Source organism: Diospyros lotus, chromosome 14 (assembly GCF_014633365.1).
Source record: "Diospyros lotus cultivar Yz01 chromosome 14, ASM1463336v1, whole genome shotgun sequence".
In the NCBI taxonomy this organism is placed as follows: domain Eukaryota; kingdom Viridiplantae; phylum Streptophyta; class Magnoliopsida; order Ericales; family Ebenaceae; genus Diospyros; species Diospyros lotus.
The window spans coordinates 33,273,890-33,298,958 of NC_068351.1; the positions used below are offsets into that span (position 1 = coordinate 33,273,890).

Consider the following 25,069-nt stretch of genomic DNA (forward strand, 5'->3'; position numbering starts at 1 on the left):
CTTTGGGTCAACAGTTCCAGCAGAAGTCTTTTTTGTCCCTATCCTATATCCGAACTCAGTCCTAAGTATCATGGTCCTTTTCCAATAATAGCGAAAGTGGATCCTGTGGCTTATAGATTACAGTTGCCACCCAACACTACTATACATCCAGTTTTTCATGCTTCCTTACTCAAGATGACAATTCCTCCTCGGGATGTTCCTACCACTGACTTATCTCCTATACTTGATGACCATGAGGTTGAGAATGAGCCCTTTGCTATTATGGACAAACAGGTGGTTTATAAGAATGCTCTACCAATTGCATAGGCGCTGGTTCAATGGTCTCATTTACATTCGGATCATACTACTTGGGAGTACTTACCGAACTTGCTCACTTAGTTTCCTCGAGCTACTCAATTTCTTTGATTCCCTGTGGACAAGAATTTTTCTTTTTTTCTTTTTTTTGGGGGGGGGAGGGGGGGAATGTCAAGATCTGGATGTCCAACATCTTGAACGTAGCAGAATCTTTCTCAGGATCTGTTAATTTTTCTGTTATATAGTTGACAGCTGTAATACTATCAGTTACAAATTTTAATTGAAAGAACTATCTGTAAGAGTGATATATAGGCTACTTGAGATGATTTTTGGAGACAGTTGATTAATAACAGAATTCAATTCTTCTTTCTGTTTCTCCCTCATCTCTCTCTCTCTCTCTCTCTGTCTCAATTTTATCTTTGATAAAACCCTAGGTCAGGTCCGGTTCCTGACAATAGGCTGTTATTTTTAATCCTTTCTTTGTTGATTGATCCTCTTCCATGCTGGTAGAAGGCACGAAGAATAACTATAAGATGTGTTTTGTTGTGTATGAGGCATATTCTTGCAAAAATTGTGGCCTTGTTTGAACTCTATTGATAGATATTTCTTATTTCCTATGGAAAAGTGGTTTTAATATTACTATTGTTTTTTCCTTTGTATTAGGAATGAGGCACTTCGTGTGGCCTATATACATACTGAAGAGAGCACAACTGATGGAAATGTTTCAAATGTGTACTATTCAAAGCTTGTGAAAGCTGATGTAAATGGAAAAGATCAGGTATTCAGCAACATTCCTGTCTTATGGGCGTCCAGTCATGCACTTACCAATTTTCATTTTTGTTACGAAATAGGTTTCTTATTCCTATCTTATTTCATGGTTTCTTCTTTTATGCTTTATTTGTTTCTTTTTACTCTATGAAGTTAGGTACATTGATTGAGATTTTTATTTATATATTTATTTTATTTTAGTGGCAGGTAGAATGGGTTTTGTGAGTAAAGTCAAGAGCATAGATCAAAAGATTTACTTTCTCACTTATTTTTTCTGTTCTAGTTAATGGAGTTCGTTAAGGTATTCTTCATAGTTCCAGAGGGTTGAGGCTGGGTGATCCTCTTTCCCCTTTCTTATTTATTATGTTTATGGAGGCTCTTGGCTTGATGTTTGTGAAAGTTGATGTATAGAGTGGTTGAATGGTTTCAAGGTTGGTCTTAGGGTTGGTCTCAGCGTCAATATTTCCTATATTCTTTTTGTTGATGATACTATTATCTTTCTGTGACTATAGAGGCCATAATCTTTTTTTGTGACCCTAATGGGGAATTCTTTTATGCTTTGAACCTATTTCTGGTCTTAAAACCACTCTCATCAGCGACGGCGGTTTTGAAGAAGTGGCAAGGAACTGGGGTTATTTAGAAGTGCAAATCTAATCTTGCTTCTCGGAAACACTATTATTTGTACGAGGGAGCTAACTTTGCTCTCATTATCTCTCTCCTACATTCCTGCTTATTTAAATGTAGTTGGTTTTTAATCCTATCTTTGTTTCTTATCATTTAAATGTAGGGAGGTCAAGGCATCGAATTTGAATGTCATTTTGTTAGGATACAGTGTGTGTGTTCCTATATCAAGTGGGCCAAGAAACACGAAACTTAAATCTTTTGATATAGCCATTCATGCGAGGTGGTTATGAAGGTTCACGACTGAGATGGTGATAGAATTTGAGCAGGGAAAACCATAAATTTTTATATACAGCATTTGGAGAGTCAGCAAACCACTTCCTTAAAAATAGGACACTAACTTAACTGCCTAATCTGAAATAAAGATAAGAGGACAGAGATAAGCGTTTGTAGATTCCTCAAGATAGTAGAGAACATCTCTCTCTCTCTGTCTCTCTCTCTCTAGCGAGCCCAATTATCTTCCTTGTGTCATGTTCCTGAATTTCACAGTAAGAATGATGAAAAATCACCCTATAGTAGTCTGTAGTGAGTTTTGGATTGAGATAGGGTTAGTAATCAACGTAGATACATGCAAGGCATTTCTTAGTATGAGAGAATCATTGATGTAAACATCTCCTTGGCCGGCTACTATGGTTGTTGTGCCATCAACAATTTTTATCTTTCTATTACTAGGACATGGTGTGTATGAAATAAATTTTTGGGAGAAACAAGTCATGTGGTTTGTGGCCCCTAAATCAATGATCCAGACACCTAAGAGGGTCATATTTGAGGCATTTAGAGCATTGGAGAAGGAAGAAATACCTAAAAAAGGTTAATTTACAGGTACCTAATCCAGTTGGTTTCTCTAGGGACCCAAGTAACTGTCTCAGCTTTGTAATTTTTTCCTTTTTAAACTCGGTTAGTGATTCTTGAAAATCCCCTTCCCCAATTTGTTATGTATTTGCCACATATACCTTCTTATGTCTTCTTTGTTTGCCTGATAATCCTTTGTTCCCAGCTTGAGGCTTACCATGTAGTTTCCAACATTTGTCTATGGTATATCTAGGCTTTTTACAATAAGTACGCCATAAGAGATCCTTATTTGACTGAGATCCATCAAGTGTCTTTGTAACCTCACTTGATTGTTGTTCTGAACTAGGATGTTGCAGAGTTACTCTTCTTGTCATTAGAGTTGAACCATCTATTGTAGGAGTCTCAAGCATAACTGCCCTCCTTCCTTGCTCAACACAAACAATAGCTAGGGTCTCATTTAGAGATGGCAAGTCTTCTTTTCCAAGTATTTGTACCCTCACTACATCAAACTCAATATTCAGTCTAGCAAGCAATTCATAAATCTTATCTTTCTCAACAAACCTTTTGAGAAGAGTTGCATCCTCACTGCATGTCATTTGGATACACTAATAATGATCCATCTCTTGTTATAATGTTTGTAGAAGATTAGAGTATTCTATGATTGACCGATTCCCTTGCTTTGTAGCTGAGATTTTACTTTTAATCTCATAAATCTAGGCAGCATCCCCAACTTTAGAACATGTTTGTTTAACAGCATCCCAAATCTCTTGAGTTGTGCTTAGAAATATGACAGTGTCACTTATTTCGGGAGCATAGAGTTCCATAGCCAAGACATTACCATAAAATCTTCTTCATCCCAAGCCTCAAATGTAGGATCCCTTTTCTTAGGCCCAGCGCCAAGTAAATGACTCAGGTTGCCTCGAATGTGCAAACCAGCTGAGACCATTTCAAATAATTTTTACCATTCAACCTATAGGCTGCTTGAATATTTTGCAATTCCCAAATTGGAGTTGTGGCCTTGTTATCTCCGCCAATAGGTGCTGTCATAGGTGCCTCAAATGCATCGTTGGATCCCGTTGCTGTGGACATGGCCTCTAAGTAAAAGTCTACTTATGAATCAGCTTTGACCATAACCTCCTATTCAAAGATAAGACAAGACAAGATACGAACAACAAGATAAAACAAAATAAAAGTGCTTCTCTCGATAGATAGATACTTTTTGTGAAAGGGTCTCTATTGACAGATAGGTTCTGGATTTTCCTATGAGGTGAGGACTTTCACAAGTTTATAGTGTCTCACCATGCACTCCCCCTATATGGTTCATATACTTTGCCTTCAGCCCTTCACCCTGTTGAGTTGCATTCTGATAAATGATTGTTGATCTCCAATCATGGAATGACTCTAGTTACCTAGTCTGAGGGAGATCCTCAGTTTCTTGCCACACATCCCTTCCAATAATTTTTAGATTGGAGATTAGAGTATGTTGAGGGTTGGTCTCGTCTCTCTTATGGGTCCCTACTCTTGACTAGTCACGAGAAATAGTTTGACTAGACCATGGGTAGTCTTGGGCCCACATTCCATGATCTTGAATCAGCACCCTTTGATCTGATTTAGTGCAATTAAGCCAGGAATTGTTGTGAAAGCCACTATTTTGAGTTGATGTTAGCTGTATGAACTTTGTCCCAGTATATTTATTGTTTTATTTGATTTGATTTAAGTTTTTGAATATGTTAATTTATATGCTTATATATATGCCTCTTTGGATTTTGAGATTTTGGGGATCAATCTGGTATTTATGGGCTTCTTGCAGGAAATATATTCTATTAAACTGCCTGGTGATCCTAAACTTGGAGAAGGGAAGCCTGAAAACCAAAATCATGCCATAATATTTACACGTGGTGAAGCTGTTCAAACCATTGACATGAATCAGGTGACTTCTTTATTTTTGATTGATATTTGTCATCTACCTTCATATATTTTCTTCTTCAAAATTTCCCGCCTTATATATTATATACCATTCATTTCCATGATTCTTATTAAACTTCCATTCAATCCTTTTGACCTCTTCGTTGATTTTGCACAAATATTCTTGACCTGAAAATTTTTTATCTTTCAATTCTGAAAAAGTGAATTATGAATTATGCCCTTGTTATTATACAGGATAATTATCTTGAGGAGGCAATGAAAATGAGAAATCTTCTTGAGGAGTTCAAAAGAAATCATGGCATTCGACCTCCAACTATTCTCGGTGTTAGAGAGCATGTATTTACTGGAAGGTTTGGCATAATTTTCCTTCTGATTAGGGGTACTCTTGTTTTCTTGTATTGATTTCTCTTACCTTCTTGTGTTACCTGATGTTGCAGTGTTTCTTCTCTTGCTTGGTTTATGTCCAATCAAGAGACTAGTTTTGTGACCTTGGGCCAGAGAGTTCTAGCAAATCCACTCAAGTGAGTAGTTTATGACTTGATGCAAGTTATTGGAGATCTCTTCCTTTTAGGTCATGCCTGCTCTCACGTACTAAGCATTTAGTGGGATGCAGGGATTATAATGTGCTGCATTGACTTTAAATCCACGTTGCAGTGCTATGCATAGGATTTCTTTTTGTTTTTGTTCTCATTTATTTTTAATGATCTTGCCTCTGCTGTATGAACTGTTTGTATTTATTTTATTTTCTGGTGCTTCTAAGCTAAAAACCAGAGTTAGTGGATGTCCCATGAAGATTGAGGAATGGACATTCCGTTTTTATTTTTGCTAATCTTGTGCAATGTCTTGAAATTTTTGGAATGAAAAGATACGTAAAGGTGGGGACTTTATTTAATCAAGAGGATGATTAGATCCCAAGTGATTATGGAAATTGATCTAAAATCTTGTGCTTTTTTTTTTTTTTTTTTTTGTTGCCTTGGGAAGGGGGGTGGTGTTAATTTTATGCAATTGTCTGTGTTGGGGGTGAAGTATTCAGATTCTGTTTGTTGAACAAAATGCTGCAGAGTCCGCATGCATTATGGACATCCAGATGTCTTTGATCGGATCTTTCACATATCTCGAGGCGGCATTAGTAAGGCATCACGTGTTATTAACATTAGTGAAGATATTTACGCAGGTAAGAATCGACTATGCTTCTAATTCTTATTTTACTGCTGATTCATTTCTAATTATATTGTGTTGCTATGTTGTAAGGAGCTCATAATTGTATTGGAGGGTTTTTTAGGAATAAAAAAGTTTGACAAGGTTTTGTACATTAAATCTAGTATTTACATATTTAATAGAATAGATAATCATTAGTGTTGCAAGTGAGCACATATATGATATTAATGAAACAAAAAGAGAAATACAGCAATCCTTTGAAAAACAATGCCCCACCCACTGACGACCCAGTAAAAGAGAAATCCATACAAACTAACTGCCCCCCCCCCCCCCCCCCCCCCCAAAAAAAAAAAAAAAAAAACATCAACCATTAGGGAGGCTTGGACAACCCAAACTGACTTTATAACCAACCAGCCTAGAAAAGAAAGAGGAACTTATCAGCCAAGAGCTGAAGCAGACATGATGACTTGGTCCATCGAGTAAGGGAAAGATGGCTCCACCGCCTTAACCCAAGCCACTAACCTGGCTAGCACCAAGTTAAAGATATTGTTGTGAAACACAAGTGGCTATGTGTATGGTAATATGTATTCATGTGGAGGTCAAAGATGCTGCAGATATGCAGTAGATATTGATCAAGGATGCTGCAGATATGCAGCAGATGTCTTCTGATTCCTACCTTCTCTAGAATAAGAAGTTTCCTAAGTCTAACTTAGGAAACTTTCCTAATAGTGTAAATATGTATCCTTTGTGTATCTCTTTCTTATATGGTAGTCCTTGTAGACGGTAGGTTTATATAGTTTCCATATTATTTTCTTTTATCCCTATAAGAGGATCACAACCGTGCACATTATGGTTAAGTGAGAAAGAGTATTATTTTATTCTTCTACATGGTATCAGAGCCTTCGATTCCGGCCTGATCCACCTCAAGCCCTAAGAGTCCCTTCATTGCACTATCTTTCATATGCATTCTTGAAAGCCTTCGCTTCCTCCTCATTTAAATGATCTGACCAGTGAGCATGTTAAAATTCTCAAAGGCTGCTCCCACTGTGATAACTGGGGAATCAACTCCAGTTAATCAACCTACTGGAACGGTAGATTTGCCTAGTGTGCATCAGTCCTTTGACAATTGGGGAACTACTTGCAGTGGGCTCAGCTCATCAAGACCTTTCTCAAAGGTCGAGGGAAAATCAGCCACTTGACTGGACCTCCACCAAAGGACTTGGATCCCACCTTCATAGCCTGGGATGTTGAGGATTCCCTCATCATGTCTTGGCTATGGAGTGCAATGCAACTGAAGGTTAGTACGAACTTCATGTTCTTAAGCACAACAAATGAGATATGGGAGACGGTGAGGCAGACCTACTCTTAAGGTCTAGGATGCCTCGCTAATCTTTGAGATCAAGACCAAGATCAACACTACTAAGAAGGTCAGTTAATAGTTACGGAATATTATAATAGGATGAAGGGATTGTGGTTGGAGCTTGACCATCATCAAACCATAAAAATGGTGTGCAATGAGGATGCTGCCACCCTCAATCGAATTTTTGAAAGCGATAGAATTGTTGAGTTTCTGGTAGGCCTAAATCTCGAATTTGATCAAGTAAGAATTCAGCTCCTTGGTAGAGACAAACTCCCCACTCTAAATGAAGTGTTTGCCATTGTTAGGATTGAGGAAAACCAAAGAGGTGCCATGCTCAATGAGCATAGCCTTGAAGGTTCAACCCTGATGACTAGTAACAAAGAGGGAGTAGGAGTTAAGTTGGCAGTCAGCAGCCCAAACCAAGAGCTCAGGCCGTGAGGGGCAGTGGTGTACCTACCGTAAGAAACCACAGCACACCAAGGAGACATGTTTTAAATTGCGTGGGAAGGAGGCAGTTTTTAATAAGATCGGAGGCTTCAGGAACATGAAGCACCAAGGTTATCTCTCAAGCAAGGAACATGAAGAATGAATTGGAAAGGGAGAACCAACTGGAACTGATCTTAATCAGTTGAATGTAGAGGAGATTAATAAGTTGAAATCCTTCCTACGTACAATCCAGGATGGAGCTCATGCTCTCTTGGTAATTACCTAAACTATGGTTCTTTTTTAGCCTCCAAAACTGATAGGAATAACACGTGGATCCTTGATTCAGGAGCCACTGATCACATGACCCCCAACTTTCATGTTTTTGAGACTTATGAACCTCTTGAAACCACCAAACAAATTACTATTGCCAATGGAACCTCTGTTCCCATCACAAGAAAAGGGAAAGTTAATCTTAGCCCTCAGTTGTCTATTAACTGGGTACTTCATGTACCTAATTTGGCCACCAATCTTATTTCCATTCATCAGCTTACTAAAGGCCTAAATTGCCATGCTATTTTTTCTCCACATATGTGTAAATTTTAGGCCATGAACATGGGGAGGATTATTGGTGTGGCTGAGGAGCAAAATAGATTATATGTCTTACAAGGGGAGAGTGCTTGTCCTAAAAGGAGACAGCTGAGGATTGCTTGTTCATCCCAATCAGCTTCAGATCTTTCTATTATTTGGCCCTATCATTTTAGACTAGGTCATCCCCCTTTTATTCTATTAAAAGGAATGTTCCCTACTTTGTTTAAAACTCTAGATCCTAGTAGTTTTCAATGCGATGTGTGTGTAATGGATAAACACCATCAAGTGTCTTATCCAATTAGTAATAAAATTTCATACAAGCCATTTGCTTTAATCCATTCTGATGTTTGGGGGTCATCCAACATATCAAACTGTTTTGGGGTAAAGTGGTTCATTTCTTTTATAGATGATTGTACTAAAATGTGTTGGGTTTTTCTACTAAAAGATAAGGCTGCCATTGGGTCTGTTTTACCCTATTTTTGCAAAATGATCTCCACTCAATTTGGCACACCTATCCAAAAGTTTAAGACTAATAATGCAAGAGATTATTTCAATAATCACTTGCATCAGTTTTTCTAACAAGAGGGGATTGTCCATGAATCCTCCTGCATGGATACTCCACAATAGAATGGAGTAGCTGAATGGAAAATGAGATATCTTTTCAATGTGACCTGCACTCTTCACCATCACCATGTCCCAAAACATTTTTGGGGAGAAGTTGTGTTAAGAGCAACTTATGTGATTAATAGGGTTCTCAACAACCAAAGTCCTTTTCAATGTCTAGCATCATTTTTCCCGAATCTAAGGTTGCATTCTCCCCTACCTCTTAGAGTGTTTGGGGGTGTGTGTTTTGTTCACATTCCTAAAGTCAATCGGGACAAACTTGATCCTAGAGCTCATAGATGTGTCTTACTCGGGTATTTTCCTACTCAAAAAGGCTATAAATGTTACAATCCTACCTCAAGAAAGTTCTATGTCTCCAAAGATGTCACCTTTGTTGAGTCTCAATCATTTTTTGATTCTTCTCAAGCTGGAACTCAGGGGGTTGTAGGGGAGCAGATCCAGACCCTGGGCATTTCTTCCCTACCCTAGAATCAGCAACATCAAGCCCAAGTCGACTTGATGGCACTAATCAACTACCTAATCTTATTCCTCCTTCCCCTCAACATACTTCTCCTATGCATTCCTCTCATCAAAATACAACTTGCAATGAACAAACAGATCCACAGCTGCCATCTCTTGTTAGGTTCAAGGGCTCTCCTTATGTGTTCAAAAGAAGACAGCCCATTGATGTTCCACAACCTGAACCACCATCAGCCCCTAATCCTGGTGTGGAAGTAACACCTCATGGAGATTCCAGTCCAGTCATCATTAACCCTAAACCTACTGATCTAGACCTACCCATTGCTATCCGAAAATGGGTCAAAACCTATACTAAACATTTGTTAGCCAATTATTTATCCTACCGCTTTTCCCAAAGCCATAAAAGCTTCCTAACATCCTTGGATGCTATTGTTATTCCAAAGTTAGTAGAGTAGGCTCTGAAGGATCATAAATGGGAGGAGGCTATACTCGAAGAGATGAGGGCCCTTAATAAAAATTAGACTTGTGAATTAGTGTTTCGACTCAAGGGAGTTAAACTAGTGGGCTACAGGTGATGATGAAATGGAGATTGGAAATCTGAATGAGAGACTTCAAGCTAAATGATCTTGGAGAACTTAGATACTTTCTTGGAATGGAGGTTGCAAGAAGTCACAAAGGGATCTTCATTTCACAAAGAAAGTACACACTTGACTTGCTTAAGGAGACAGGAAAACTTGGGTGTGAATCATCTAGTACGCCCTTGGAACGTAACTAGAAGCACCAAGTGTCAGATAGTGATCCTATAGTAAATGAAGAGAGCTATCAGCATTTGGTAGGAAAACTTATCTACCTGTAACTTACGAGACCAGATATTGCCTTTAGCGTGAGTATGGTAAGCCAGTTCATGCATGCTCCTACAAAAAGGCACATGAAGGCAGCAAACCAGATTTTAAGGTATTTAAAGGGAAGTCCTGGCAAAGGATTATTGTTCAAAAAGACTGGAGTTAGGGATGATGTTGGTTTTAACTAAACAGGAGCTATTGATGATAGCAAGTCAACAATCGGGTATTGCACAAAAGTTTGGGATAATCTGGTGACTTAGAGAAGCAAAAAAATAGTATGTGGTTGCTCGGAGCAGTGCATAATCGGAGTATAGAGCCATAACTCAAGAAACATGTGAACTTATTTGGATACAGAGATTGATGACAGATTTAAACATGTCGATAACAGGGCCTATGAAGTTGTTTATTGACAACAAATTAGTTATCAGTATAGTCCATAATCCAATTCAACATGATCGGATGAAACATGTGAGGATTGACAGAAACTTCATCAAGATCGAGATTGAGAATGGGATTATTGCCTTGTCCCACATTTCTTTCAAGTTCCAAGAAGCTGATGTTCTAACCAAAACTCTTTAGAAATCAAGTTTCAATCTCTGTGTTTGCAAGCTGGGAATGGCGGCATCTATTCACCAGTTTAAGGGGGAGTGTAGGAAAATTGAATAATGATGCCACAAATTATGGGATCATTTGTCAGTCAATTGTGCTGCAATTTCCTTTTCTATTTTTCTGATTTTTTTCTTCTTGACTCTCCTTATTCTGTGAAGATTTAGTTTCCAAAGATAGGAGAATAGGTGATGGTAATTTGTATATAAAAGATTGTAAGTTGTTTAGGAAAATAGAGAAGAAATTATTTTTCCTTCTTCTGGTCTTAATCTGTGTCTCATATTTCTGGGAACAGAGTGGTGAACTCTATTTCGTATTTGGGGGTGTTGAATTCTCATTGTAGCTTGGTAGCGAGTTTTGTTGTCACTGGGGCGTGATTTTAGCATCTAATCCTTGGTTTAGTTCAGGTTTTCTTGGGGGTTTGTTCATTTTGTGCAGGGATGTTTGTAATGCTGCTTCTAGTGGCCGCCCTAATTTTATGCATTAACATAATATAATCAAATCTTCTTTCCTAAAAACAGGGCTTTGTCTGTCCCTAGTTGCTAATGGGGTTCTTCAATTCACAGTTCATCCATTACTGGTTTAAGATAGAAAAAAATACTCTAATTAACTCTTTCATGGTTTTTGGTTACCCCAATCTATTTAACAACATCACAAACCCTAATCCCACTAGTTTGGTTAGGCTATAGGACATCTAGCTCTCCAATCATCCCTATCCATAATAGTATCTTCTATTAACTTACTATATCTTGTGTCCTATCTATGATTTATGGTCACTCCAACTCTTTTCACCATCTCTTGAATACCTACAAAATCTTCTGGAGAGGGAAAGGTTATGGTGGTGGCATATGAGGTTGAAAACTAAGGTTAATTCTCCAACTAAGGCAATAGACAATGTGCTTATGCGAGATGGAATTCTCACATGTTGTTGAGAGATCCTCACAACATCTTACTTTCTGATGGTTAGAACCAATAAGAGAAACCTTGAATAATGTGTCCTTCATAGACCTCTCAAATAGAAAAAATGGATAAAAGTTCTAGTGGAACAGGTTCTTCTACTTCAGGAGATAATAATTACAGGAGAGTAGTAAAAAAAATCTTATGTCCAGACTGAGAAAGTCATGTTTGGACCTTAAGTTATAATTTTATTAGGTTGAACCAGGGGATAATTGTTTCATTAGGTGGCATAATTTTCCCCTTGTGTCATGAGAGGTTGCTCATTTTTACTGTTTTTGGGGTAGTTTCTTGGGGGGTTGGAAGTTTCCTCTATTGTACCCTTCATATTTTTAGGTTTGGTCTTTCGGGGTTTTCTCACCTTTGTGGTGATCCTCTGGCATGTTTTGTGTTCCATTGGTTGTAGTGTTTGAATCAACATTTTCACACATTGGATGTTTGTGATAATGAACTTTTACGAAAGAAGAGAATTCCCATTCCCAGATTGTGGCTTTTCCTTTACAAAGCTGGCTTTTCTTGTGAGGTACATTTTTCATCCTTCGTTCTATTACTTTTCTTATAAACCTGAAACATTTTTGCAGGATTTAATTCATCATTGAGGCATGGTAACATTACACACCATGAATACATTCAGGTTATTATAGCAATTTATTCATGTCTGTTTGAGATGAAGTACATGGTAGCTGGTGTCTTGACTTCTTGCTTCTCACTATAGGTTGGAAAGGGAAGAGATGTTGGATTGAACCAAATTGCCCTGTTTGAAGGTAAAGTTGCTGGTGGAAATGGAGAGCAAGTTCTGAGCAGGGACGTGTATAGGATTGGGCAACTTTTTGACTTCTTTAGAATGCTTTCTTTCTATTTCACAACTGTCGGTTATTATGTGTGCACAATGGTAATAAATCCTTTGCTTTATACATTTCTATTTCTATATCATTTTTGATGAATTGATGTTTTTCAATCTAGTTTATTTAATAATCTGATAAACGTGTCGTTTAATTTGCAGATGACAGTTCTGACAGTATATATTTTCTTGTATGGAAGGGTTTACCTGGTAATTTGATATACTCCAACCTTGTTTTCTCTATTTTGCATTTTTCTGATCTCGAGGATTCTTTTTTCTAGCAAAATGCTCTTTGCATCCTTGCTATTTTTCTACACCTGTCAAATGCTTGTTGGTGACATTTTACTCAAATAGTTGAACTGTTAGGACAGTCTGTAAATCATTTATTGTGTTGTATAGATACCCAGGCACTAGTGCCTAGCCACTTCTCCATGATCCTTGGTCTCTCTAAATATATTTTCTAATTACATAAAATAAATTTTAAAAACTATATTTTGCAAGTACATATACTTATAAATATTTTAATATATATAAACTAAAAATATAGAATATATTTTCTAAAAATATATAAACATAAAGACATTTTGTAAAATATAAATATAAACTAAAATATATATCAAACTTATACATAAATATAAACTATATAAATATGTATATATAGATTAAGGTATTTTCTAAAATATAACTATAAACTAATATATCTCAATAGAAACTAAAAATATATAAAAAAATATTTTTAATTCTTAGGGGAAAAAAAAAAAGAGCACTAGTGTGGGCTGGCCACCTTCTCTGGTGAGATGGTGGTCGACCACCAATGCTAAACCCCAACCAGGTTCCTACAAAGAACCCCATCGGTAGGTTTTCAGATTGCTGAACCCATTAATGTCGTTTAGTGAACCAAAAAGAGAGATTGGGGGAGGGAACTCATCTCCTTCACCATTTGTCAGATAAGGTCAGAGAGAGAGAGAGTTCTTGCTAAAAGAAAGGGAGGGAGGGAGAGAAAGATAGATAGGGGGAGTGAATGAGGGCAGTTTGGGTGATTTAAAAATTTTAACAGCTTTCGTTTAACTACTGAGTTGGGGGGGGGGGGGGGGGGAAGTGAGTTGAGTTTAATAAAGTCAAGCGAGGTCAGTGAATGAGGACATTTTGGGTAATTTCAAACAATATTTTCATCTTATTTTTACATGAAATATTTTATTTAAAAGGGTAAATTAGGAAACTTGCCCTCTTGTAATGCCCAGTTGTCCGGGCACGTTACTAAATAATTGGGAACTAGGGAAATTTTTATTTCCAACCCAACTTAATAAACCAAAACAGTAATTGAATCTAATTCAATTAAATTTCCCCTTTGTACTCAACTAGAGGTCCTCTAATTTGTGACTTGGTTAAATTAACTTCCAACAACCTATAGTGTGCCTCACCTTTAATCTAATTATCATTTTTAGCACTCATGAAAATTAAAGGTGAAAATGTGCACTGGATCGAACCCAATCTTAATATGAACCATCACTTACATATATCTTGCATAAAACCAGCATATCCACCATTTACAAATTGATATATCTCTACACATTTCATACCCAAAATACAATGAAACCTAGCGAAATTCCAACATACTTTTTCCCATGGAATACAAAACTAACACATGCATGGCCATTTCCAACAATTTATTCAAGGTATGCAATCTAATAATCATGTCAATTAATGCAAGAAACCATGCTCATACCCTTGCCTTTTAAGCTCGATTGTAGAAACCTACACTTTCCTTGCTTGGTTTCTCAGGGTGTAAGGCTAGCCAACACTTTCCATCCTCTCAAACTGCAAACTAACTCACATATTTATACCATCCAATAAAATGATGGCTCACCCAATAATTTAACTAAGTATTGACACATTGTTCCGTTGCTTTTGCACCTTCTGCTAGGGATTGTAATAAATGGTCTCAAAATTTAATCTCTCCATTCAATTGGCCACCTATTCTGCAAAGGAAAATGCTATTGGTACACCTTTGTGTACACCTTGGGCTACACAAAGGTGTATCAATGACAAAAATATCCCTCTGAGGCGCATAGAGGCGCGTGAGGCGCATGGAGAGGCGCAGGGTATTTTTGTCATTGATACACCTTGTGTAGTCTAAGATGTACAAAAATGATGTACATGTAGCATGACTCTTCTGCAAATGGATGATTCATCACCTAATTTCTACTTAATGCAACACGTCATGGTTAAACTACTGAATCATCAAAGCAAATTAACCATATTTTGATACTTCACAATTTCTACCATTGACTCACCATTCTCTAATTCCCTTAGTTGAAGACTTATAGGCTACGTGGACATTCACTTTTACACATCCAGCTTAGTAATCTCTCTTTGTGAGATTGATTGTCACCTGCCATTTACATGGCAAGTCCGATTTGCATAATTGCTTAATATTATTATTTTTTTCAATTTATATATATATATGTACACACCTGTGTGTACATCTATCATATCTACCTTAGTCATCGCTTTTCCATATTCCAATACTCTATTATTGGACAACCACTTAATCCTAAAGTTAAATTTTCTATCACACATGTTATGCAGCTTTGTTGTATCTTGTCAAAGAAGACGTGGGAATAATGTTTCAATCTTATTCATCCATTGAGGGAATGATTTCAATATATACATGCCTTCTTATCAGCTTAGGAAGTTCCTAAAAACAAAATAGGATAGTTCCCAAATTTCAGTTTTGGAAACCTGTACAAATTAGGATACAACAAAGATATAGAAATTTACAGCATCTAGAAGATACATTCTCTAACTTAGAAAGAAAAATATAATCAAGAAATCAAAATGATCTGATCTTGTTTGAGAATAAGGACAAGATTAGTCTCCCAACTGTTGACACTCCCCCTTAAGATTGAGAATGGATGAGATCCATTCCAAACTTGCTGATCATCCTTTGACACACGGCTATAGGTAACCCTTTAGTTAACACATCTGCTAACCGATCATTAGAGGAGATGTATGGAGTACAAATCAGACCACTATCCAACTTCTCTTGGATAAAATATCTATCCACTTCAACATGCTTAGTTCTATCATGTTGGACTAGATTGTGAGCAATGTTTATTGCTGATTTATTGTCACAATAGAGTCTCATAGGAGTTGTCCACTCGATTTTCAGATCAAGCAGGAATATTTTCAACCATAGTAACTCACGCAATCCTAGAGCCAGAGACCTGAATTTGATTTCTGCATTTGACCGAGCCACTACACTTTGTATTTTGCTCCTCCACATCACAAGGTTACCCCCTAGGAAAGTGCAATAGCCTGATGTGGATCTCCTATCTACTATGGACCCTGCATAATCTACATCCGTGTAAACCTCAAGTGACATGCATTCTCCTTTCTTAAACATGAATCCTTTCTCGAGTGTCCCCTTCAAGTAATGTAGTATCTTATGCACTGCTCTTAGGTGAGTTTCTTTAGGATTGTGCATGAAGTGCCTGACTACTCCTACTGCATATGCAATGTCTGGCCAAGTATGAGCTAGATAAATCAACATCCCCACTAGCCTTTGATAGGTCCCTTATCAACCACACTGTCTTTAAGAACCTCTCTCAACTTGTCAACTTGTGATTAGATTCAATCGAAGTAACCTAGCATTCTAGTTCTAGTTAGGAGGTCCACAATTTATTTTTGCTGAGAAATAAAGATTACCTCCTTTGAGTGTGCTATTTCCATACCCAAGAAATATTTCAATCTCCTCAATTCCTTATTTTCAAACTCATTGATCAAACACTCCCTGAGTTTATTCCTGCCTTCCTCATCATTTCTGGTGACCACAATGTCATCCACATACAATATTAACACTGTCACTCCCCCTGCCCCCTATGGCTGAGTGGTGGATGAATAGGGTATGATCTCCTTGGCTTTGTCTATACCTTAGGGTAAGCATCACTTTTGTAAATCGGCCAAACTAGGCCCTTGGGGACTGTTTTAGGCTATATAGAGACTTTTTTAGTTTGCACACTACCTTCTTCCGAGTGGTTAGGCCATATCCTGGTGGTAAGTCCATATAAACTTCTTCTTCTAGATCCCCATGCAAAAATGTATTTTTTACATCATATTACTGCAATGGCCAGCCTAAATTAGCAACCAAGGACAAGATAACTCTAACTGCATTTAACTTTGCAATTGGTGCAAAGCTATCTAGGTAATCTACTACATACACTTGAGTATATCCCTTAGTCACCAGCCTTGTCTTATATCTGTCCAATGACCCATCAAACTTATAGTTTACTATATAGACCCATTTACAACCCACCAGGTGTTTCCTTTTAGAAAATTGAACAAGCTCCCATGTTTGATTCTTTTCTAGGGTTGACATCTCGACCTCCATGGCATTCTTCCAATTCTCATTCCCTATTGCTTCAAAAAAAGTTTTGGGAATAGGAATGTTATGTATGAAGGCTCATCAGAACGGTTTTATGTGGAGATAACAATTTGGAATATGATAGAAATAGATGTAAAGGGTGCTTGGTGCAAGTTCTAGTGCCCTTTCTAAGTGCAATAGGCCAATTAAGATCACACCTAAAAGTTTCTATTTCAGGTAAGGGTTTGGTAGGTTTAATAGGCTCATCAACAAGTATTGAAGGTTCAGCACAAGAATTACCTGGTGAGTTGTCAGGAGAGCTATTAGAACTATACTATTGGCAATAGTAGGTTCAGGACTAGAACTGGATGTTGGGACCTGCATAGGGGAAGAAACCAACCCTTTCTTCCTTGAGTGTACCCTTGTAGCGAGCGAGGAGCACTTGGTGAGGGCTCCTCCAGTATCATACCTGGTGAATCCTTCAGAATAGCTTATGGGAGGAAGGATGATAATAGGTCAGGATTAGGTAGAGAAGGAACCTGATCCCTATCTGTTAAGATTGAATTATGATTGTGATGAGAATGGCCAAAATAAGGAATGTTTTATGCAAAAATCACATCAACTGACAGAAAGAATATTTTAGAAGGGGGATTGTAGCACCAGTAACCTTTTTGGGTAGAGGAATATCCAATGAAGATGCATTTTAGAGCATGAGGATCTAATTTGCCTCTATTAGGAGTATGGACATGAACAAATTATACATACCCAAAGACTTTATGTTTCCAACAACTAGTGACATGAACATTAGGAAAGTGTTTGGTTAGGAGTTGGATTGGGCTATGAGATTCAAGAGTTTGAGAAGGCAATCTATTGATAAGAAAAGTAGTTGTTAAGAGCTGCTTCTCCCCAATAATGTTTAGGAACATTATAGTGGAACAGAAGTGCTTTGATAACAGCAAGTAAGTGGCCATTCTTCCTCTCGACAACTCCATTCTGTTGAGGAGTATAAAGACAGGATGATTCATGGATGATCTCTTTTTTTTTAAAGAAAATTGATAGGGACTGATTGAAGAAATCTTTGGCATTATCAGACCTTAAGTTTCTTAATTTCCACCCCAAATTGATTCTTGATCATGTTATAGAATGTAGGAAAATTTGTACCCACCTTAGATTTACTTTTCAAGAGGTATAGCCGCACTACCCCAGTACAGTCATCTATAAACACAATGAACCAACGTGCCCCAGAAATATTGGGGACAGTTGACGAGCCCCAAACATCACTATAAATTAGAGAGAAGGGAAGAGTAGTTCTTTTATTAGATAAAGGATAGGTCACTCTTTTGTACTTTGCAAATTCACATACAGCACAGTGGAAGTGTTTAACATGAAGACCCTTAAATAAAGCTGGAAACATGACCCTAAGAGTAAAAAAATATGGATGACCGAGACGATAGTGATGTAACCATAGTTAATCTTTGTTGGATTGAGCCAGGCATGACACAAGGAGAACCTCCTCCTTTTTCTCCTGCTCACCCTGTTCCTCAAAATTAGAGATGGCAAACGGACCGGGCCGGGCCAAATCGGCCCGCTTAAAAACGGGCCAGCAGATTGCTGGCCCTACACGGGCCAGCCCAGCCCGCCCAGAGGGTGAGGGCGAGGGTGAGGGCGAGCGAGGACGAGACGAGGGCGAGGGCGAGACAGAGGGCGAGGGCAAGACGAGGGTGAGGGCGAGGGCGAGCGAGGACGAGCGAGGGCGGCGACCGGTGAGCGAGGACGAGCGAGGGCAAGACGAGGATGAGGGCGAGGGCTGTTTGGGGGGGGGGGGGGGGTTGTGTGGCCGATTAGCGGGCCGGGCCCTAATGGGCCAGCCCGTCGAGCCAAGCTTATTTTGCCATCTCTACTCAAAATAGTATAGACCAGCCCTAATTCTAGCAAGCCCAATCATTCTCTTTGTGTCCTATTCCTAAATCTCACAGAGAGTAGAATGGAAATTAACACTGCAATTAGTATCTAGGATGAGCTTTTGGATAAAGATGAGGTTAGTGAATAATTTAGGAACATGAAAAACATTTTTTAGGGTGAGATGTTCATTAAGAAAAATATCCCCTTGGCTAGCAACAGTGGTTAAAGACCCATCTGCCATATCAATTTTTCTAGAGCTTGAACAAGGACCATAGGTGATTAAAAAACGTGAAAGGGGTCATGTGATCTGTTGCTCTAGAATCTAGGATCCAAGAGTTAGGTTGGACTATTCTTGAAGCATGTAGGGTAAGAGAATGAGATAAAATACTTGTAAGCAGTGAACTAAAACGCGGCCGCTTAGGCAGCGCCGAGGCGCTAGGCGGCCGCTGGCCGCCGCGATTATGGCCAAATCGGCCACCTTAGGCGCCTGCCCGGCTAATCGGTATCGGGCGGCGCCTAGGCGGCCAAGGCAGACGCCTAGCCACATGAACTGCCTGGCCGATTATGTCCTAATCGGCCGCGGCCGCTTGGGCCTCGTGAATCGATTTAGTATAAATTTATTAGGTTTTTTTTTTTTTCCCTTACCCGTTACCCCTTCTCTCTTGTCGATTTCCCCTTCTCTCTCGCGCGCACCGCCACCGACAGTCTATTGCAGAGTCGTCGTCGCCTCTCTCGTGCTCGCACGTCGCCACCGTCTCTTGCAGTTGCAGAGACGCCTTCGGTTCTTGTAGTTGCAGAGTCGCCTCTCTCGTGCTCACGCACCGCCACCGATTTCCCCTTCTCTCTCGTGCTCGCACACCAGTTTCAAAGTCGCCTCTTTTGTTTTCTTTTTGTTTTTTTGTTATTTAATTTAGGATTTATGTTAATATTTGATTATTTGTTATTCACTTATTTGAATATTTATTAATTATTATTATTAATGTTTTAACTTTGATTATTTGTTATTCACTTATTTGTTTTTTTGTTGTATTATTGGTTTATGTTGCATTATTGATGCTTTTCAACTTTGATTTAATTGGAAATAATATCAAATTACATCACAAAGTTAAAAAGTAAAAAAAAAAAAAAAAACAACAGTTTTCCTAGGCCTTGCCTAGCGCCCTAGGTGCTAGGCCCCAACCTGGCGCCCGACTAGCGCGTAGCGCCTTTTAGAACACTGCCTGTAAGTGCGAGAGAACAGGTTCCTTTTCTCAATTTTCTTGGCAAGGGATTCTAGAAAGCTCCTCAGTCTCTAAATTTCAGCCCAGTTAAGCTCCAAGCCATCTCTTTGCTCTGGACCCTTTTCTTCAACTTACTGGTGGCTACTAGCCACATAGACTTGACCTTTCCCTTGGCCCCTCAACTGTCCTCCTTTGGATGGCTTCCCGCGTAGCTTCCAACACTTCTCTATGGTATGCCTAGATATTTTACAATAGGTACACCATAGGGAGTCTCTGTCCCTAACCTTCTTCTCCTCTCTAGGTCCTTTTTTTAGGAGCTTTTAGAGACACTAGGGCAAAACTCTCTATTAGAGAATTGTCCAGCATTACTCCCCTTTTTCCCTTTTCTACATGAACTATGGAAATCATTTCATTGAGAGAGGGTAAATCCTCCTTACTGAGGATTTGAACTCCTACCGCATCAAATTCCATATTGAGTCTAGCTAGGAAGTCGTATGTCCTCTCCTTCTCCACGAATCTATTTTGTAATCCAATATCTTCACTGCATTTCATATCCAGGCATTGGTAATGATCCAATTTTTGCCATAAGGTCTACAATATATTTACATACTCTGTGATGGATCTTGCCCCTTGCTTGGTGGCTACAACTTTGGTCTTATCTCATAAATTTCTACAGTATCATGAACCTTGGAGTAGGGGAGCTTTACTGCCTCCCAAAAATCCTTGGTTGTCGTGAGGAACATCACGATGTCACTGATCTTCGAAACCATGGAGTTCCACAACCAAGACATCACTAGAGAGTCCTCCTCATCCTATGCTGCAAACGTGGGATCTCCCTCCTTAGGACCATGATAGGGCCCTTGTTCGTCACACATATCAACGAAGGGGAAGGAAAGGAGATGCGAGGGTAATCAAGGAAAAGAGCACAAGGGCAGAAAAGTCACATTCAGGTAGGGGAGAATAACAAACCTAACGTGACTACAGCCGTCAAGGGAATCCTTATAAAAGGTAGGGAAAAGAAGGGAGAGGTGTGGAAAAATTTGGAAGAGGTTTTTGGGAGAGGAGGCCCTCTTGAGTAGGCCATTATTTGCTTCTTTTTTTCTATTCGTTTTCTTAGCTTTGTATTTGAAGACTTCCATCATTTTTTTATTGTGAATTCATATCATTTCGTGAGTTCCTATCATTTTGGTATCAAAGCCTTGATCCATGGGAATGATTGTTTCTGAAAGAGTGGGTGAACTGGAGGGAAGAATGGAAGGTTACCACCAACAATTGGAGGGGCGTATGGCAGGTTTGCAGAAGGGACTGGAATCGATGAGGACTGAATTCCAGAGGGTGCAGAATATAAAGAGCATGGTGGCGATGTTGGACCAATTCAATCTCTTAATGGCGCGATGGGAGGAGCAAGAAAAAGAGAGGAAGGGAAAGCGTGATGGGGGAGACCAACCTTCGGGTTCCTCCTTGTCAATTGAGTTAACGCCAGAAGCAAGAGGGAGAAGTGGGGAAGTGGGCAGTGGAGTTGATGGCGTCGGGCAATATGACACTCGGTGTCAGCACCTGGAAATGCCCATTTTCGAAGGTGATGATCTGGATGGATGGGCTTTCAGGACTGAGCAATACTTCGTTGTAAACTAGCTGATAAAGGCAAAGAAATTTGAGTCTACGGCTTTGTGTTTTGAAGGAGGAGCCTTTTCGTGGTTCCAATGGGAACAAAGGAGACATCAAGTGAGAAGCTAGGAGGAGCTTAAAGGGCTATTGAGGAATAGGTTCTGGTCTACGCAAGAAGGCTCCGTGGAGGAGAGGTTTCTAGCTCTTCGGCAATGGGGATCTGTCTAAGACTATCGGCTTTACTTCGAGACGTTAGCATTGCCAATTGAAGAGATGCCAAAAGCTGTATTGGGGCATTTCGTTAATGGGCTCAACCGGAGATAAGGGCTGAAATCAAAGTGTTAAGACCCACTGGTCTAGAGAATATCATGGACATGGCCCGGAGGATTGAGGACCAAAATCAAGTCCTCCAAGGAAACTGACTTGGTTACGGCCCAAGTATGGCAACTACAACCCTAGCCCTAACCCCTAATATGCAGTGATTTCCTTTGTCACCACCCTCAAATCCTTCCAAAACTACTACAACTAGCCTAAATAAGCCCTCACGGTCGCTAGCCACCAGAAAAATGAACACCCCACCCTTCAAACAATTGAGTGAAAGTGAGCTGCAAGCAAAGCGTGTGAAGGGATTATGTTTTCGTTGCGATGAGAAGTACTCTATTAGGCATAAATGTAAGAACAAGGAGTTGCAAGTGATGGTCATATATGAAGAAGAAAGAGTAGAAGAAGAAGAAATGGATCGAGATGAGGCAATGGAAAATTCCAAGGAATGGGAAGACACTGTCAAGATAGGAGAGATGGTGGAGTTATTGTTAAATTCCGTAGTGGGGTTAACACCTCCACAAACGATGAAGATTAAGGGGATAATAAAAGGCCAGGAAATGGTTATCTTAATCGATAGTGGAGCTTTCCATAACTTCATAGCTGCTAATCTGGTGTAGAAATTGGGACTCTTACGAATGCCCACTCGAGGCTATGGTGTGATCATGAGCTCAGGCATGGCAGTACAGGGGATGGGAGTATGTAAGGGAGTGTCCTTTTCGCTACAAAATCTAGAGATAGTAGAGGACTTCTTTCCATTAAAGCTGGGTAGCTCTAATGTCATTCTCAGGATGAAATGGTTAGCCACACTTGGGGAGAACACAGGTGGATTAGGGCTCTCTGATCATGAAGTTTAAGGTGAGGGACACAGCTATCACATTGCATGGAGATCCCAACCTCAGCAAAACATTAGTGACCTTGAAGTCCATGATGAAGGCATTCCGGGAAAGTGGGGAAAGAGTGCTTCTAGAGTTGGGAAGTTTGTCGGCTGAAGCAATGGAGACTAGAGTTCCTAACAGCTTGGAGGAAGTGTTAGCAGATTTTAAGGTGGTCTTTGAGGAGCCGTGTGGACTACCCCCGCTCGGAAGGCGGGATCACACTATCACGCTGCAACCTGGGATTTCTCCGATAAGTGTGAGGCCTTACCGCTATCCCGATCTCCTGAAAAATGAGATTGAAAAACTCGTTCTAAAGATGTTGGCAGTAGGGATCATTAGGCTGAGAATTAGGCCATTTTCCAATCCTGTGTTGCTAGTCAAGAAGGACGATGGGTGGAGATTTTGCATGAACTACCAGGCTATAAACAAGGTAACTATCTCAGATAAATTCCCAATCCCAGTTATTAAAGAACTCTTGGATGAGCTAAATGGGGTTGCGGTCTTTTCTAAGCTGGATTTGAAATTAGGCTATCATCAAATACGTATCGCACCTAACGATATTCCAAAAACTACTTTTCGCACACGAGGATCATTATGAATTTATGGTGATGCCGTTTGGATTAACAAACGCACCCACCACCTTCCAATTTTTTATGAAAGAGATTTTTAAGGAGCAATTGATGCAGTTCGTTCTCGTGTTTTTCAATGACATTTTGATATACAGTTGAACAGTGAAAGAATATTAGGATCACTTACATTGCATGTTGAGGATATTAGCCGAGAACAAGTTATATGCTAATGCAAAAAAAATGCCAATTTGGACAATTGGAGATTGAATATTTGGGGCACATCGTTTTGCAACAGGGGGTGGCCGTTGATAGCTTAAAGATTCAAGTAGTGAGGGATTGGCCCAGCCTTCGCTCACTGTGAGAACTCCATGGCTTCTTGGGGCTCACAAGATATTATTGCTAGTTTGTGCGAAATTATGGGAAATTAGCTTGGTTGTTGATAGAGCGACTTCAGAAAAATAATTTCTATTGGGATGAGTCTTCTGAGCAAGCTTTTCAGTCCTTAAAGGCAGCCATGACATCTCTACTCGTGCTCGCTCTGCCTAATTTTTCGAAGGAGTTTGTGGTGGAGGTTGATGCATCAGGGCATGGACTCGAGGCTGTATTGATGCAAGATCATAGGCCACTTGCTTTCTTTAGTCATGCTTTAACTCCCACGGGTCGGGATAAGTTGATATATGAGATGGAGTTGATGGCTATTGTATTCACGATACAAAAGTGGCAACATTACTTATTGGAGAAGAAATTCGTAATTCGAACTGATTAGAAAAGACTAAGGTTTCTAATGGAACAACGGTTGGTTAGCCCCGAATGTCAGAAATGGGTGGTGAAATTGATGGGCTACAATTTTGAGATCCAATATCGCCCCTGTTTGGAGAACCATGCTGCTGATGCACTTTCTCGACTTCACTCCCCTATCACACTAATGGCTCTCACCATTCCTCGGGTGCTACAGTTGGATCAGCTCAAACAAGAGGTGTAGGAAAACAGTAAATCCCAGCAGATCATCAAAGAGCTTCAAGCTGACCCTTAGAGGATTATTCTTGGGTGGATGGACAGTTATTGTTTAGAGGGAAGTTGCTTCTTTCCCTAGGTTCGACATTGATTCCCTTATTGATGAAGGTCGGTCATGATAGACATATTGGAGGCCACTCCGGGTTTTTGAAAACTTACAAATGGATATCTGTCAATGTGTACTGGGCAAAGGATGAAAAAAGACATCCACTGGTATGTCTGCCCATGCTCGATATGCCAGCAACACAAATATGTGGCTCTCTTCCCTAGGGGCCTACTTCAGCCACTTCCTATTCCACATCAAATCTGGGAGGACATGACAATGGAATAAAGGGGCTTCCGAAATCAGGGGGCGTGAACTCAATTCTGGTTGTAGCGGAGCATTTTATTGGTTTGAAACACCCATTTTCAATAGCCAATATAGCAAGCATCTTTGTCAAGGAAATTGTCTAGCTGCATGGGATTCCCAACTCTATTGTCTCAGATAGAGACAAAGTCTTCATCAACCATTTTTGGAATGAACTATTCCGGTTACAAGGCACAAAGTTGAATAGAAGTATAGCCTACCACCCCCAGTCCAACGGCCAAACAGAAGTCCTCAACAAGACCTTGGAAACATATCTCATATGTTTTGCCTCTTCCAAACCTAAAGCTTGGAACAGTTGGCTTCCTTGGGCAGAGTATTGGTATAATACTTCCTATCGCGCTTCCTCCAAGCTAACTCCCTTTCAAATCATTTATGAGTGTGAACCTCCCTCACTGCTGCGGTTTGAGAAGGGTACCACTGCTATCTCGGGGTTGGAGCAGCAGTTATTAGAAAGGGATCTAATGCTGGAAGAGCTTAAAACCCAATTGTTGTGGGCTCAAGGGAAGAT

General features: G+C 39.6%; 1 protein-coding gene across 1 annotated transcript in view; it reads left to right on the forward strand.

Annotated features, from left to right (window-relative positions):
• Positions 1-25,069, forward strand: part of LOC127790966 (callose synthase 10) — a 133,399-nt gene that overhangs the window by 99,591 nt on the left and 8,739 nt on the right. The window contains exons 35-42 of the mRNA XM_052320703.1: positions 958-1,072; positions 4,346-4,465; positions 4,696-4,811; positions 4,899-4,982; positions 5,523-5,635; positions 12,060-12,112; positions 12,194-12,370; positions 12,482-12,529. Of these exons, the coding sequence (XP_052176663.1) occupies positions 958-1,072; positions 4,346-4,465; positions 4,696-4,811; positions 4,899-4,982; positions 5,523-5,635; positions 12,060-12,112; positions 12,194-12,370; positions 12,482-12,529 (826 nt within the window). The remainder of the gene's footprint in view (positions 1-957; positions 1,073-4,345; positions 4,466-4,695; positions 4,812-4,898; positions 4,983-5,522; positions 5,636-12,059; positions 12,113-12,193; positions 12,371-12,481; positions 12,530-25,069) is intronic.